Source organism: Neolamprologus multifasciatus, chromosome 6 (assembly GCF_963576455.1).
Source record: "Neolamprologus multifasciatus chromosome 6, fNeoMul1.2, whole genome shotgun sequence".
NCBI classification, from domain to species: domain Eukaryota; kingdom Metazoa; phylum Chordata; class Actinopteri; order Cichliformes; family Cichlidae; genus Neolamprologus; species Neolamprologus multifasciatus.
This window is the reverse complement of record NC_140444.1, coordinates 29,219,065-29,234,390: the sequence shown is the minus strand read 5'-3', so window position 1 is coordinate 29,234,390 and position 15,326 is coordinate 29,219,065. Positions and strand designations below refer to the sequence as shown.

The 15,326-nt window shown below is 43.0% G+C and overlaps 1 protein-coding gene across 6 annotated transcripts in view; it reads left to right on the top strand.

Annotated features, from left to right (window-relative positions):
* radil (Ras association and DIL domains) overlaps positions 1-15,326 on the top strand; it is a 31,066-nt gene that overhangs the window by 13,088 nt on the left and 2,652 nt on the right. For 2 of the 6 annotated variants that reach the window (XM_085161588.1, XM_085161589.1), the window contains exons 5-19: positions 638-745; positions 1,282-1,397; positions 1,496-1,684; positions 1,758-2,442; positions 2,947-3,077; positions 4,076-4,113; positions 4,747-4,901; positions 5,067-5,179; positions 5,372-5,488; positions 6,691-6,814; positions 9,485-9,657; positions 9,903-10,053; positions 12,167-12,393; positions 12,907-13,243; positions 14,107-14,246. In XM_085161588.1, coding sequence (XP_085017714.1) covers positions 638-745; positions 1,282-1,397; positions 1,496-1,684; positions 1,758-2,442; positions 2,947-3,077; positions 4,076-4,113; positions 4,747-4,901; positions 5,067-5,179; positions 5,372-5,488; positions 6,691-6,814; positions 9,485-9,657; positions 9,903-10,053; positions 12,167-12,393; positions 12,907-13,243; positions 14,107-14,246 — 2,804 coding nt within the window. The remainder of the gene's footprint in view (positions 1-637; positions 746-1,281; positions 1,398-1,495; positions 1,685-1,757; positions 2,443-2,946; positions 3,078-4,075; positions 4,114-4,746; positions 4,902-5,066; positions 5,180-5,371; positions 5,489-6,690; positions 6,815-9,484; positions 9,658-9,902; positions 10,054-12,166; positions 12,394-12,906; positions 13,244-14,106; positions 14,247-15,326) is intronic. The other 4 variants (XM_085161591.1, XM_085161592.1, XM_085161594.1 and 1 more) reach the window with 4 other exon arrangements.

Sequence of the window (15,326 nt, the reverse complement as noted above, 5' to 3'; positions counted from 1 at the left end):
TTCTACCAATGAACAGTTAACAGCAGTTGTTTGCAGGCTTTTTCCTCTTTATTCCCCACTATAAATGAAAAGTACTGTATCCAGGGTGCACCTTGCGTCTTGTGCTCTCTAACTGGGATATCCTCCAGCATCTAGTGACCCTGAATTGGCTCATAAGGAAAATGGATGGTTAAACAATATGCTAAAAACTCAAGTGTAATCCTGATGGTGTATGTGGAGGAATTGTTAAACCCCAATTATCATCCATCAGTGGTATACTTGATGCCCATTTTTCCGGGTTTCCTCCCCTTCAGAGCCAGCAGCAGGAATCCAATTTGATATCACTGCACAGCATCTAAACAGATCAAATTTAAAGATTGAAACACATTAAGTTTCTAATGGAAAGTGCAGCTAATTTGTCAGTGATGTGTTAGAGTAAAAAATCCTGTGCCTCACACCTTTAACTGTGTATCTCTCTCTCTACTAACGGCTGATGTTTCTCACTTAAAGCACAATAGACTCACTTTGCTCCACAGTGCATGTATTGTGTCTTGTGTTGTGCGGATGGCGTGTGTGTTTTTGGGGTTGTTTTTTATCCTTGGTGTGGAGGTGTTTTCTCACCTTACCCCCCTTCCTAACCCCTCCAACCCTGCTGTAGGGCCCAAAACCCCACAATTCCTGGTGGCTCTAATGGGTCGGTCTGGGCTGGGCAAACACAGGAGCTCCCCCCTGCGGTGTGGTCGAGTGGTACAGTCCAGCTCTAAAGGTGGGGACTGGCCTCAGGTAGGGTGGCTGTCAGTCATTGCCATGAAGACCACCTCTACCTGCGTTGTCACCAGTGCCACCCCCATTGCCAGTGATTTTCTCGTGTGTGGGTAAATCTGTGTGAGCCATTGCATGGCCTAAAAAACGTCCTCAAACTCAAGCCACGACGAGCTCAGTTCACCTTTCATCTGGTTCACTGTTGTCAGCTACATGTGCTGCTCCATCCAGCACCATTAACTTCATCTGACTTTGACTGTCTCACTCCTGCCTGGATTTGTTTTGTTGGTTTTCACTCAGCTCACACATGACGTATGCATTTGTGTTACTGCAGTCTGAGAAAATGCTTCAACCAGACCTACTCAGTTTACCCATCTGTCAAACATACATGTTAAGAAAGTAGATACCAGGTTTAAGCACACTTTCTCCCTTTTCTCTTCCATTCTTTGCCTCTCCTTGCTCCTCTTTATTATTCTCGACCTGTTCTCCCTCTTGTCCTTCTCTCTCCCTACGTGTTCTCTGGCTTGCTGTTCATCGTAGATATTAATGCCCAGGCTCGTAAGCTCCAGAGGAACAGGGCGAAGGGGACGCTGACCCTGCCCCGATCCAGCAACTCATCCTTCTGTCGCAGCCTCAGCGAGACTAGCCTCAACCAGGTGGGGCCTCCTGCTGAAGATGATTGATTGTTAGTATTTACTGAACTGCTTATAAAGTGTATTCAATCTTAAATGTGTGCATGCACATCCGTCTGCAGCTGGGATTGGGAGAGGAGCCCAAGCGTTATTACTCCACCCTGCCAGGACCACTCAGGGGCCGAGAACGCGAGGGGACCTCCAGCAGCCGGAGAAAAGAGGAGGGCAGTCAGGGAGGAGGAGGAGGAGGGGTGAAGCACTCTCTGTACCAGTCCCCTCATCTTCTGCTGCTTCAGGGATTCAATCGGCAGGTGAGGGTACTCACAAAAATCAGACCTCTAGTGTGTCTGATTTTTGTGACCTTTTTTGCTTTCTGTGTTGCAGGACTGCCTGGTGTATCTGCTGAACAGAGAGCAGCACACGGTCGGTCAGGAGACTCCATCAGCTCGTCCCAACATCTGCCTCTTCTCCCCCGACATCCTGCCGCTCCACTGCTGCTTACGCCGAGTCCCCGCGCCCCGTCGCCACGCCAGCAACAACAACAAAGGAGAAGAGCAGGGGGAGAGTCAGCGATTCTGCGTTGCAGTCGAGGCCGTGCTCAACGCCACAGTCCTGGTGAACTTTTCCCGCTGCGAGCGCTCCACCACGCTGCGGCACGGTGACCTCCTTTCCTTCGGGGCACATTACATCTTTCTGTACAAGGACCCCACAGGTTCTAAGCCACTACCCGCGCAGACCTTGGCACGCCTTCGCACGCTGGGGCAGCTTTACGATGCAGGGACGGAGGAGGGAGAGGGCGGGGCTCAGACTTGTAAGATGTGCGGCTCCGTGCTGAAGGACAGAGCAGCGCAGGTGTCGAGCACCCCGGCGGTCAGACGCGGTTTTAAACCTCACCTGGTAAAACCCCGCAGCGTGGGGACGTCAACAGGAGGGCCAGTTACTGTGTCAGGGGGTGATGGAGGAGGAAGAGGAGCTGGAGGAGGTCAGAAAAGGAGGCTGCAGCTGGAGTTTGACCAGACTCATGAAGACCAGCTGCTAAACAGGATCGTGTCTCTCATAGAACCTGGAGGTCAGCAGCCTGGCTTACTGTAATATAAAGATTATCAACGACTTCAACTGAACCTTTTTTTTTTATCTGAGGTCCAGTTAAAATGATTTTCTAGCAAAACTACAAAACGGTATTTTGTGGTTCTTTATCCACAATATGTTATATGAGACTTTTGCTGTCCAGTGATGGAAAACATTTCAGTTCAAGCTCAAAAACGTGGAGAAACTTAAATTGAATACTAATAAATTTTCAATAGATAAACTCAGGCAGATTAATACATTACCGCCTTATTTGTGGGAGGACAAGGAGAGTATTTCATCAGCAGTTTTCGTCCTTGCCCTGCTGCGTACAGATCATTAACAGTGTCAATGCAAACATAAAAGTTTAAGACTTGAACAGCAGCTTCTGGTTTTACGATTCCTGACCACGTTACTCTTCATATGCCTTCCAGCTGAAATTAGCTTCAGTGAAGCCTCTAAATTATTCAGTGTGTTTTCAATAACTCGACCTGTGTCCTCTGCTCAGGAGATGACCACAAGCTGACACCTGCCTACCTGCTGTGCATGTGCATACAGCACTCTGCATCGACATTCCCACCTGGAAGTTTCGGAAAACTGCTGCTCAAGATCGTCCGGCGAATCCAGAGCATAGCGTGGGTCAGTTTCAGCTTGTTACTGTGTCTGTGTCTCTCTGTGGTCCCTCTGGCCTCGTGTGGAGAGGAACTGGTCAGCCATGTCAGGTCAGGTGAATCGTTAAACAGGCTGCCGTATCACGTTTTATACTGTGTTACACTCCAGCCGTGCACAGTCGTCTGTTTTAACTAAAGCCCTGCTATGCTTGTTATTCGGCTTTCACATAAAAAAACCTAAAGCAGAAGATTTTCACCCCCTAAGCTTTACTTTTGGCAAATACTCATTTTACCCCTCCAGACACTTCTTCGGTAGTTATTCCTAAAGGGATCAAATTTACCTTCATCTCTTCTACACTTGTTTCCCAAAGTCCACTTTATCCAGCATTGCATAAAGATTTGATGCCAACTTATCTGATATTTTAATACCTTACTGTGAATATTTTGTAACCTTTTTTTCCTGCACTTTGTAATAAAATATAGGAAATTGTCCCACTACGGTGAGAACAGCTCCCTGATGTGTCTCATCTTATGAGTTTAGTCAGTTAGTTGTTGGACTAAAGCCAAAGTCATTAAAAGAACGGTACTTCTGAGTGAAACAATGTTTCCTGACGGTTTATGTTATATTGAAAGTGTGAAATTTATAGAGCTGTGGAGTTGCTTCAAGTGAGGTGGCCAACTGCTGCAATTACACACTGGAGGAAGCCCCAAAAATGTATTCAGTTTATGGCTGTTGGTTAAAAGGAAGGTGTGGTTTCTTTCTTTCTTTTTTTGTTTAATTCGTTTTTTTTTTTTCAATTATAATTAGGGTGATTTTATATTCAGGACAGTGGAGCATGAGGTAATTCTCAACATGTGTCACTATGGGTTTGTAAATGATAGTGGTGCTACTTCTTACTGTAGGTTAGCAAAAGTGTCATGAAGTGTGCTTCTCCTACGCACGCTTTAAAAGTTTAATGAGCCCTTAATTGTTCTGTGTGTGTGTGTGTGTGTGTGTGTGTGTGTGTGTGCATGTATGCCCTGCAGGAGAAGACAAAGGAGCTGGCGCAGAAGCAAGCTCAGCAGTAAGTATCAATTTCCAGCTCGTGTTAAAAAATAGGAAGCTGACGGTCTCATGTGCCATGCATTTTATTTTGTGTGGCAGCCTTGAGCCCTGACCTTTCATAGAGCATTGTTTTGAACTTACCAGAGTCTCGGGACTCACTTATCATTCAAGACATCCCAGAATATTTTTCTACTATGAATATAGATAAACATATCCATCAAACACTCTCTTATGATCTGAAAGTACTGTCTGCTAGAAAGGTTAATCATTGTCAGGGATTTGTGACAGAGAACAAAAGTTCTCTGTCATTAAAAGATCTTTTAACCTGCTACAAACTAGTAAGACGTCGACTGTGCTTGTGTGAGAATAGCACACTTCATAGTCTGGGAGCAATTGGTCGTCCTTTTTCTTGCCTCTTACACGTTCCAGTCAGGCAGCTCCCTCACCTAAACCACACTGTGTTATTGTGCATAGTGAGAATGCATCTGAAGCAAACTATCTTCTGCTGTGTGCTGAATGTGAAAATTTCAGATTGGTGGCTAAGTCCTGACCGGACTGTCCAGAGGTCACGTGTGAAAGCAGTTTATGTAGGAATGTGCATGGTGTCGAGAAGCCTACCTGACTGTGTGTAACTTGTCTCTGCACGTCCAAGTAGCCAGGACCCGGCCTCGCTGTCTCTGCTCAGCATCTCAGACCTGGTCCCAGACCTGCAGACCATTTTCTTCTGGATGTCCAACTCTATCGAGATCCTCTACTTTATACAGCAAAGAGCACCAGCATACACACACAGCATAGAGACACTGCAAGGTACACACACACACACATACGCAAAGTCAGAATGATGAGTGTGGAAACAACTTGGAGTCATTACTCACACTGACATACAGTAGATACTGACACAGCTACAGCCCTCCCTCTCTCTCTCCCTGTATATATCTTAAATGTGACTCCGTCTCCATCATCTGTGTCTAGGGTCAAAGGAGTCGTTGCTATCAGCGACCATATCAGCCAATGAGGAGGCTATGACAATCTTGGAAGAAGTAATCATGTACACTTTCCAGCAGTGTGTCTACTATATCACCAAGGTAATCTGTCAACACAACAGTGATGCTATCTTCTAAATGACTAAGAAGGTTTTTGTTGTGTTTTTTAAATTGCACCGGATGAATAATAACACACCTTTGTGGGCACAAAGAATGCCCGGATGGTGTGAACTATTCTGTAATTCCAATCACCTTCATCATAATGTATTTTTGTTTTTGTGTGTTTGTGTCCAGGCTCTTTATGTGGTGTTACCGGGTCTGTTGGACTGTAATCCATTTCCAGTCGACAGCTCTGAGCCCTGCTGGAAAGGAGGCGTGGGGTTTCCTGAACCTGTGCGAAGGGTCTTGCAGGTAGGGATGTACAAGTTTGGGTTTTCAAGGTCATGAGAAGTTCATTTATTAAAACGTTAAGACGCCAGTAATATCTTTGTTTTCAGAGTATTTGCACATATTAAAATTATTTTTTTAAAAGATGCTTGTCATGCACATTTTAGGGCTACTACCCTGGTTGGATTCCCAACATATATACATTTAGAGGCATACAACTGAGGACAATGACAGAATTTTTAGTTTCGTGTCTCTACACCACCACAGTGTATTTTAAGTCAGGCAGTCAATAGATGTGCAGACTTTCAGCTTTAATTCAGGGGTCTTAAATAGCATCCGGTCCAAAGCCAGAACTATTGCATTAAGTGTTCAGGAATTACAAATATTTTTATTCAAACATCTGGAAGTCTTGAACCCGTGGACATCATCACATGCTGCCTTTCCTTTCTCTGAAATGCTCTGCCAGGCCTTTCTGTCATCATTCTTGTGCAAATAAATCTTGGTTTCATCTGTCCAAAGAATGATGTTATCAGGCAAAGGCTTTTTGGCTTTCCTTTTCTTGAGTGTAACCAGTGATTTTTACCTTGTAGTGATCGCTCTGTATTTCTATTCCTAAAGACAAATTTTGATGGTAGACCTTGGCAATAATACACCTACCTCCTAGAGAGTGTTTCTGATTTGGTTGGATGTTGTGAAATTGTTTTTGTTAACCATGGAAAGAATTCTGTGATCATCCACTTTAATTGTCTTCAGTCATTTTCAGTTGGCCAAGTCATTCCTTCCTTTTAATAATTCCCCAGACTGTTGATTTTAACACTCCCAAAGTTTTTGATATCTCTCTGAAAGGTTTATGTAGATTTATCAGGTTAAAGATGTCCTCCTTCTTTTGCATTAACAACTCTTTGTACCTCATATTAAAAATGCAACTTCAACACATGGAATCGAAACTAGATCTTGAAAGAAGAGCCCTCACCTGGCCATAAAACTGTATAAAATGACTGTAACCCCTAAACAGATAAGGAAATACTTAATACTTATTTAACCCCTTCTGAAAGCCTACACAATCCTATAATGATTGTAGGATTTAAAATCTATTGTGGTAGATTTTATGCATCATTGTCCAAATACTTATGAACCTAACTGTAGCTGCTTAGGTACACTGACGTATAGGAATAGAAGCTACAGCAAAGACTATGAAATGTATGGGTGTGTATGTGTGTGTGCAGGTCTTTCAGAGTGCGCAGGAGCTTCTGCAAGGCTACCAGGTTCACCCAGAGATCCAGGCTCAAATGTTTGCTTACCTCTTCTTCTTCTCCAACGTGTCACTGTTTAACCAACTGATGGACAAAGGTATAGAAAAAAGCATATACACACACACACACACACACTCTCTCTCTCTTTTGCATTAGACCCTCTGGGTTCGTACAGTTGTGAAAGTATATGAGAGACACAGTGAACTAAACTGTGTCCTTGTGTCCTTGTCAGCATTTTGACAGGGGACTAACCCAGATTTGTCCTCAGTGCCCTTCTCCTATCTGCATTCTGTTTCTCCCCCTCCTCTTCCTCCTCCCCCACCTCCGTCTTGCCTTCCTTCTTTCCATCTGGCCATCAGGGGGTGAGACAAAGAAGAGTGGAGATGGGATTGGGTGGAGGCGAGAGAGAGCAGATAGAGCAGGGGAGGAGTGAAAAAGGGCGGATTGAAGGGTAAAGGGCTGGAAGGTCGTTCAGTTGTTATGATGACTTTGCTAATAGGCTCTTACCTTTCTTTAAAAATAACAACAACAAAAACAGAAAAAAGCAGTAATTTACTGCCAGCTGTGTCTGCATGTCAAGCCAGCTCCCCTCGCCCTCTCTTTATATCGTTTGTCTTACACACACAGACACATACACACACACTCAGATACATGCCATATGTCTTCATTAGCTCGTAGAGACAGGACAGATCACATGTCTGGCAAAGGCAGAAGGAGAAATACCTTTAATACATGCAGGGGCTACACCGTCCCCCATCTCATCTCCACCTCCCTCTCTGCCTTGCTGTCTGGCTTTCTCTCTGCCTCGCTCCCATTTTTGTCGCTCATTGATATTTCTCTGCTGATGGTGTCCATGGTAACAGAGAAGTGAGTTTGTAGCAGGTAACGCTGACGTTCGCACTGGGTGCTCCGCAACCCACTCACACACACATGCACACTTGTTCACATTCAGCATTCAAAAACCCTACACTCACATTGCTCAATCATACAGCCGAGGAAAGATGAGCGGAGTGGCGGAGATGTTCGTTGTGTTGTAGGGAAAACTTGCTAACAAATTATAATAAATGATCATTTTTGCTGTTCGGATGGTTTGATTTTGGGGTATACACGGCATTATCACACCTTTTGCCGAGAGGTTAAGAGATGTCTGGTCAGTTTGCGATGCCTCTCACATAGATTACTGTATGCCTAGACATAAGCCTATTACAGCGAAGGGTGTGTGCGTGCATCCAAAACATATGGCAGAAGTTATGTGTGTGTGCGCGCAGTCAGATAATGCTGCCAGTTCATTGTCTGCCTGAAGCTTCCTGTCATGTGCTGCTTGTAGTGATTTTGGGGGGAGACGTTCAGTTTACGACTGTGTGTCTGTGTGTGCCCTAAAAAAGGAATTTAGGAATCCAGATCATTTCCTTGACTTTAATGTCCTTAAAAGCAAAAGTTAGACATGTTTGGTAGAAACAGAGACTGTATATTAAGGATGGAAGTATCGGTGATGTGGCTTTGAAGATGCCACGAGGGGGGATTTTACAGAGAAGGCAAAAACACTGCACTCCTCTATGGCAGACACGCCCCAAGACACACTCTGCTTTATCTTTGATTGTACTCAACATCTACTGTAATGTACAAAATAAAGATCATTTTGTATTAAAGTAGCGATTGAGCCCATAAACTTATCAGGAAAGTGTTTACTCAGAAAAAGTGAGCCGTCTGACTTGACTTTGCTGAAGCATCCGGGTTTCGAGCTTGCCTCAGACTGTTTTCTGGATGTCACCCCCACCCCCCACCGTACTTTCCTGTCTGTTTTACACTGTCCTATCTAGAAAAACTGCCAATCTTACAGTAAATGGATCGGATAAATGTGAGCCTTGGACAGTGGTGACTGGCATCTTACTTGCCTGTTGGCTCATATCAGCTATAATTGCCATTATTTAGTCAATATAGGCTGATTTTGCTGATATTGGGTAATATTTGGCTGATAAAATTGTGATTGCTTTGTCATTGCAGAATTATTGCATTATATATTGCTGTGTATGTTTACTATATATAGAACTAGTAATTATTAATTAATTATTGCCTGTTTTGACTTGCAGACTGCAGATTAAAAAGGAGATTTTAACCACATCTGATAGATATCTTTTGTATGTATCTTTTTTTGTACATTTGCTCTGATTATGTAAAATGTAGATATTAAAATATTTGCAGGCTCTGAAAAAATGACACCATTGGAGCGCAGTTATTTTTCATCGTTTCTACTGAGCCCCGACTGGAGCCTTAGCTCACTTTGAGGGGGTGGAGGGGTACATACCAGAAAGTATTAAATGCATTAAAGCTGCAGTGAGGTAATGAAACAATAGGATCCCAGCTTCAAAAGTGCTAGACTTATAGTCATCGCCTGCTTAATGTGCCACAAAACTTCCTTTCAGTTCTTTGATGTGCAGGAGAGAAAAGGAAGGATTACACAAGCAGGAGCTCAGTCAGCTGAGCCCTTCTGCAGCGGTGCATTTGTATTCTGCGAGGAGTAGGCGGTTGCTGGCTGTTGCTATTGTTCCACCTACTTCAATCACAACTTAATTAAAAATTAATGTCTGTATTGCCGAACAACACACATGCACCCAGACGTAAGATCTCAGAAGCACACATTCTGTATTTTACTCTGCCTTTCTCATGCGCACACCCTCGAATAAAAATCTACTGCAGTGTTTCTGATTAAATACTCAAAACGCTCCCTTCTGCTCGCGTGTGTGTGTGTGTGTCTTTGTGCACGCAGGTCCGTCTCGGGGTTGGTTCCAGCGCTCCAAGATGCTGCAGATTCAGGCATGCTTGAGGATGGTCATGGAGTGGGCGAGCAGGTCCGGTCTGGGACATCTGGCTGAAAAATTCTTCACCAAACTCAACAGCACAGTGTCCATATTGGCCACACACCCCCAACAGCTCACTCAGGTAACACACAGGGAAATGTCTTTTTTGTTTGTGCTGGTATATGATGAGCCTCACATTGCTATAAGCAATGGGGAGGGAATACGTGGGCGTAAGCAGAAAATTTTATAATAAAAAATTAGTCTCAAGTTGTAAATGAAGTGATCGATCAGCTTGTGATGAGTGACGTCCAACAAAACCCTGCTAATAAACCCTGACGTCCTCTCACCTCTTCAAGTCTGGGATTTATTTCTGCTCTTTGTTTGCAGTTGGGGTGGCGAGCGCTGTCCAGTGAGCACCCAACTCTGAAACCAGTCCAGCTCCACCGCATTCTCACTCAGTACCAGCTCACAGCAGAGATAGGCCCCGTTCCAATATGGCAACCCAGCAGCGAGGACGAGCCGTACATATACAGAACAGGTACGTTTGTGAGCTTGTGTGAATTTTTCTGGCCAGAGACGCTGACAACATTATGGCAACATGAAGGCCTCGTGTTATGAGTTGGGATTATAGGTACAATAAATACTGGTCTGAATCTCGTGAGTTGGCAATTGGAGGCCTGGGTCAATTGTGTAATGGTTTACAATGTTGTTGAGCAGCTTGTAGAATGAAGGAGAAGATCAAGCAAAAACAAATACACATGAATGCGAATGTGGATAAATCTGCATTAAACCAGGACTGCTACTGATATTTGGTCATTTAAAAATCTTCTTTGTGGGCCGATATTTTTATTTCTTTCACACAAAATATTTTTTTATCTGTTTTATCTATTATTTATTAGTACACACTAAGGTAACATGACAGTACAGTTTAAAAATGAATGAATGAATGAATGAATGAATGAATGATGGTTTTATTGACACGTTGTTTATATGTTTACACTTGGGTCAGCTGGTTTGTGGCATTAGCATCAGAGAAGCTGCAGAGTGCCCTCTGGTTGACAAACTAAGAAACATCAACACTCTTAATGTAATTGGGAGACTTTCCCTGTTGTCTCTTTCCTCGCTGGATTTTTCATTTATTGGTGCATACAGATGCCGATATCACTATATCAGGAAATAGCTAGTTAAATAACTAATTGGTTAACCGTTATATAGCATAGCATATAGCATATATGACACAATCAATACATTATTTAATTTTTTCTTACGTGTTTGACAAACAGCTTTATAACTAAAGGAGCAGAAATTCTCAGACAGTACTGAATCACAGTGATTTAACACAATTACTCGTTGACTTTGAAAGCACCATGCACTTATTAAGCTGTCAAAACAACATTTTTAACATTATTTCCTCTGTAAGTGTAATTCAACTGAAAGAGATCGCCAGTGTGGATACTAGCTCTGCATGAGTTTTTATGCCAGATGACCTTCCTGATGCAACCCCAGAGATTTGTCTCTTTCTGGGATTGAACTAAAAAGCTTTCCCCTGTTAGGTGAATGTGTAAACCAAAAAGAAAAATAGGTTGCCTGCTCCAGTTTAGCTCCAGTTTTCCCATTAACTGAGATGCAAGATGAAGGGTATCCAAAGCTATCCAAGACAAACTGATGTTCTTACGCTGCAGAAAAGGTCACGTGCAGGCGGCATCTCGACTTAAACGCGTTCAGTCATAATCCTACAGATGGTAGCTTTGTACCGTTGGCTCCTCAGCCAAACAGATACACCAAACGTCTGAGTCTGAGGTATTTGACATCACATAATGAAGTAATAAAACTACCTTGGTCTAGCCTCATATTTACCTGTTAATGGGTGAACAATCTAACACTTTGTGAACCTTGGGCATTTTGTTGAGCGAGGAGAGCAGAGGAAGGGAAAGATATGCATTGATTTGTTTTAAAGAAGACATAATAGTTTTTGTGCCCAACAGTTGATTCGGTTCATCTGGACGTAGCGTTTCAGTGGGAGAAACGTTTCATCACTTCTTCAGTCTCAGCTGACTGCAGGTTTCTCCAATCTTATAAACAGTACATTTGCATAATGACTGAAACTGGCACCACTGAAAGAACAATGGACTGGGAGGTCAGTTCCTTGATCATTAATATGCAAATTCTCATGACCATTGATCAATTATTGACCATTGAGCAATTATTTCATTATTTATAAGACTGGAGAAACCTGCAGTCAGCTGAGACAGAAGAAGTCACTTGGATGAGTGATGAAACGTTTCTCCCACTGAAAACGCTACGTCCAGATGAACAGAATCAACTTTTGGGGATACCTGGATGATTGAGCACACATCAAGACGAAATAGTTTTTGTGATTGTTGGAAGACAAAATTGTAATTAAAAAACAAGGATTATTGATGACCTACTCATACTTCAAAGCATTTTGAGGTTTTTTGAAACCAGGATCAGAACTGGTAGATAGAAGAGAGAGTGCTAGATACACGTTGCGTAAACTTGTGTGCATTCAATACAGCTAATGCTAACTAGCAGCTAGCGCTATTTATACTAATTGTGCATTGTGTATTGAATATGTAGTCCTTCAAGACAGCAACGCAGATTTATGTTAACATCAGTGTTTGTGTTTGCAGTCGACCTCCTGGAGAGCTTTGAGAACCACCCTCCAATTGTGCTGCCCAGCTCGGGCTTCAGAGTGGACCTGGACAGCGAGTGTGTAGAAGACAGCATCTACAGACAGCTGCTCTACATCCGCCACTACCTGTGGGGGCTCCGCACCAAGACGCAAACACACACCAACACTCCCAGTGTGCAGACACACTCCAATGGAACCAATACAGCTGACTGGCCGGAAGTTCAGGTTCAGAAAGACAAGCATACACACACTCAAGTACACACACCTAGTAATCCAGGCCATGTGCCTCAGCAGCTGTGGCTGTTGAGGAGTTCCTCGTAATCCCATAAATGAAAGACAAAACCCTCTATTCCAGCCAACCCACACACACACACAGAAACCTAGACATGGTTAAATCATGGTTAATCTGATTAGTCTTTAGGCTGTCTAATTAGTGGGAACGGCTGACTAGACCATAATCCCTAGTGTTACAGCACCCTCATATGTACACATACCCGCACACAGAAAAATATGCATTTAAAAGTATGCTCACTGGAACATTAGTCTGTGCAATGATAATGCATTCAAACTTTAATCATCTCTAGCTGATGGGTTTTCATGCAGGAGCAAAGCTTCAGCGATGCTCTAAATATTCTCGCAGGTGAAAGAAAAAAGGAATATTTGTTATTGCTATCATCTGCATCCTCACTTTAGATGTCAGATTATCCTCTAAAGTCTGTCTGTCCCATCTCAACACAGAGGGAGCTGCTACCTCCGAGCCACAGCAGTCCCCGTTCAGGGGGTCCAGGGGACGACGGCCCAGGAGAGCCAGGAGAGGAGAGAGGACGGGACAGACCCTCAGGCCAGTCTCACACACACAGCCTCAGACGGAACGGCACCATTCACCACCCTCGAACTGCAAATCCAGACCCGTCCTGCCTCCTGACTCCTCCCAATACCCCCTTGTACCCTGAGGGAGGAGGCGGAGGAGGGCCTGTGCCGCTCATCGGCACCAACGTTCAGACCAACGGCTGCACCGGCAGGACTGTGGCTGAATGTAAAAAGACCAATGGACTCATCACCAACGGACTGGAGGGTAGGCCACGTTATTTACACGAGGTGGACAAAATAGCAAAAACTAATGTGCAGATTTTATTTTTTTGATAAAAACACAAATAACAACAAGTACCAGCGTGTAATCAGACCCCCCCTTACCAAAAAAAGAACAAAGGCTTCACACAAGCTGATTTTTTTTGTACTGAATTGCATAATGCGCTTTATTATTATTTTTTATTATTTTGTCCACCCCAGATGTGCAAGTTTAAATCTTACAGTTAATTTTAGATAGTGAGCATGCACCAGGTGTTTAAAAAAATCAGCAACATTTCAGATCTTGAGCAGTAGATACCTGCAGATATTGACAGCCTCTGCTCTCGTTTCAAATCCATCCATCTCACTGCGGCAAAAACCATTATTAATTAAGGTCACAGGAATCCAGAGTCTGCTGTGGCACTACACCCTCTGCAGAACAGAATTAATGAAGAAACAGCAGATTTACATTGATCAACCATGTCACGGTCAATACTATGTCACTCAGTGACATGTGTGTGTGTATTGCGGGAGGATTTGTCACAAACACTTTATTAATGTGGCATGTTGTACATTTTATTACTGCTCAGTTTAAAACGGCTTTATAGCTGCACCGAAAGGGCATGACAAAAAATGCTGATTTAAAGTGTGTGCAACAGTAGATCCCCTTCACTGTGTAGTGAGTGTGACCTCTGCAGGCAGAAGCATGTGTGTGTGGTATAGCAGCTGCACCTTTGCACGTGTCTGAATATCCGCGTGTTTCTTCTGCACAGCAAGTCTTGTTTTTTTTCCTGTTTGTCCAACCCCATAGCGAGACCCTGTGTGTGTCTGTGTGTGTTTTGTGCCTTTGGGTGTCTGTGTCCTCTGCAGGGTGTATTAGTGGGTGTGAATTCCCTTTCCCTGTATCCTCCCCCGGCGTCCTCTCCCTTCCTGATGACTTGTGTGTGGTGTTTGTAGTGGAACTGGACAAGGGACCCTATGGACTGGGCATGGGACTCATAGACGGCCTGGTAAGTAGACAAACGCATTTTTCGATATATCGAGTTTTAGCCACGTGCTTTAAAAATGCTGGGTCACTAACATAAAAATTTTAAGACAGTTTTATCTTAACACTAAGATATATATATATATATATATATATATATATATATATATATATGTAAGTATATAGATTAGATTATAGATAGTTTATTCATTCCCGGGGGGAAATTCACAAATTTCAGCAGTATCCACATGCACATGCTAGACATACAATAAATACTGACACTAATAACTACTACTATTTACACACTTTAAAGTTACATATTGCAAATAAATTAAAGTGCAAAGTAAATTAATACTTTGTATTAATATCCTTTATTTATTGTTTAAATGTCATTTTTACCCCCCTAGGACCTGGCGTCCACATATGTGGACAACACATTTTGGGTTGTCCAGACCAAAATACCAAATTTTGCTCTACAAGGGCCTAATATCCACTTATGGGGACATTATACTGCCACTGTTCTCTGCCACTGTTAAAACAAATGTCCTCATATGTGGATCTCATTTTTCTCAGAAACAAAAATCAGGTATATTAAAAAAAAAAAATCAGGTAATTCTTTGTTTTTACATTCATCATTTCCCAATCAGCCCAAATAGCAAAAAAAGATTACATTATTTTACTTTGTGCACAGAAACACAATTATTTCACAAAAACCAAAAACTACCAGGGTCAAAATTATTAGCCCATTAATTTTTACAGTCACTTGTGCATCTTTTTTGATGGATAACAGCCTGCAGTTGTTTTTGTAGTTTTCAACATGTCTCACACACGTCTCCTGAGCAATCACAGCCCATTTTTCTTTGGCTAATATCTCAAGCTCCACCAGATTTGATGGTTTTCAATTCACTCCTCAGATTTTCCATGACATTCAAGTCAGGGTTTTATGCATGCAAGTTAATAACCTTCACTTTGGTTTCTGGAGATTATCGATTATTGTTGTTTTATAAGATAAAACCACAACCTACACCCAGTTTTCTTTCACCTTGACGCAGCTGCAGACACACTGAAGCATCCCCACAGCATGATACCTCCACCACTGTGTTTC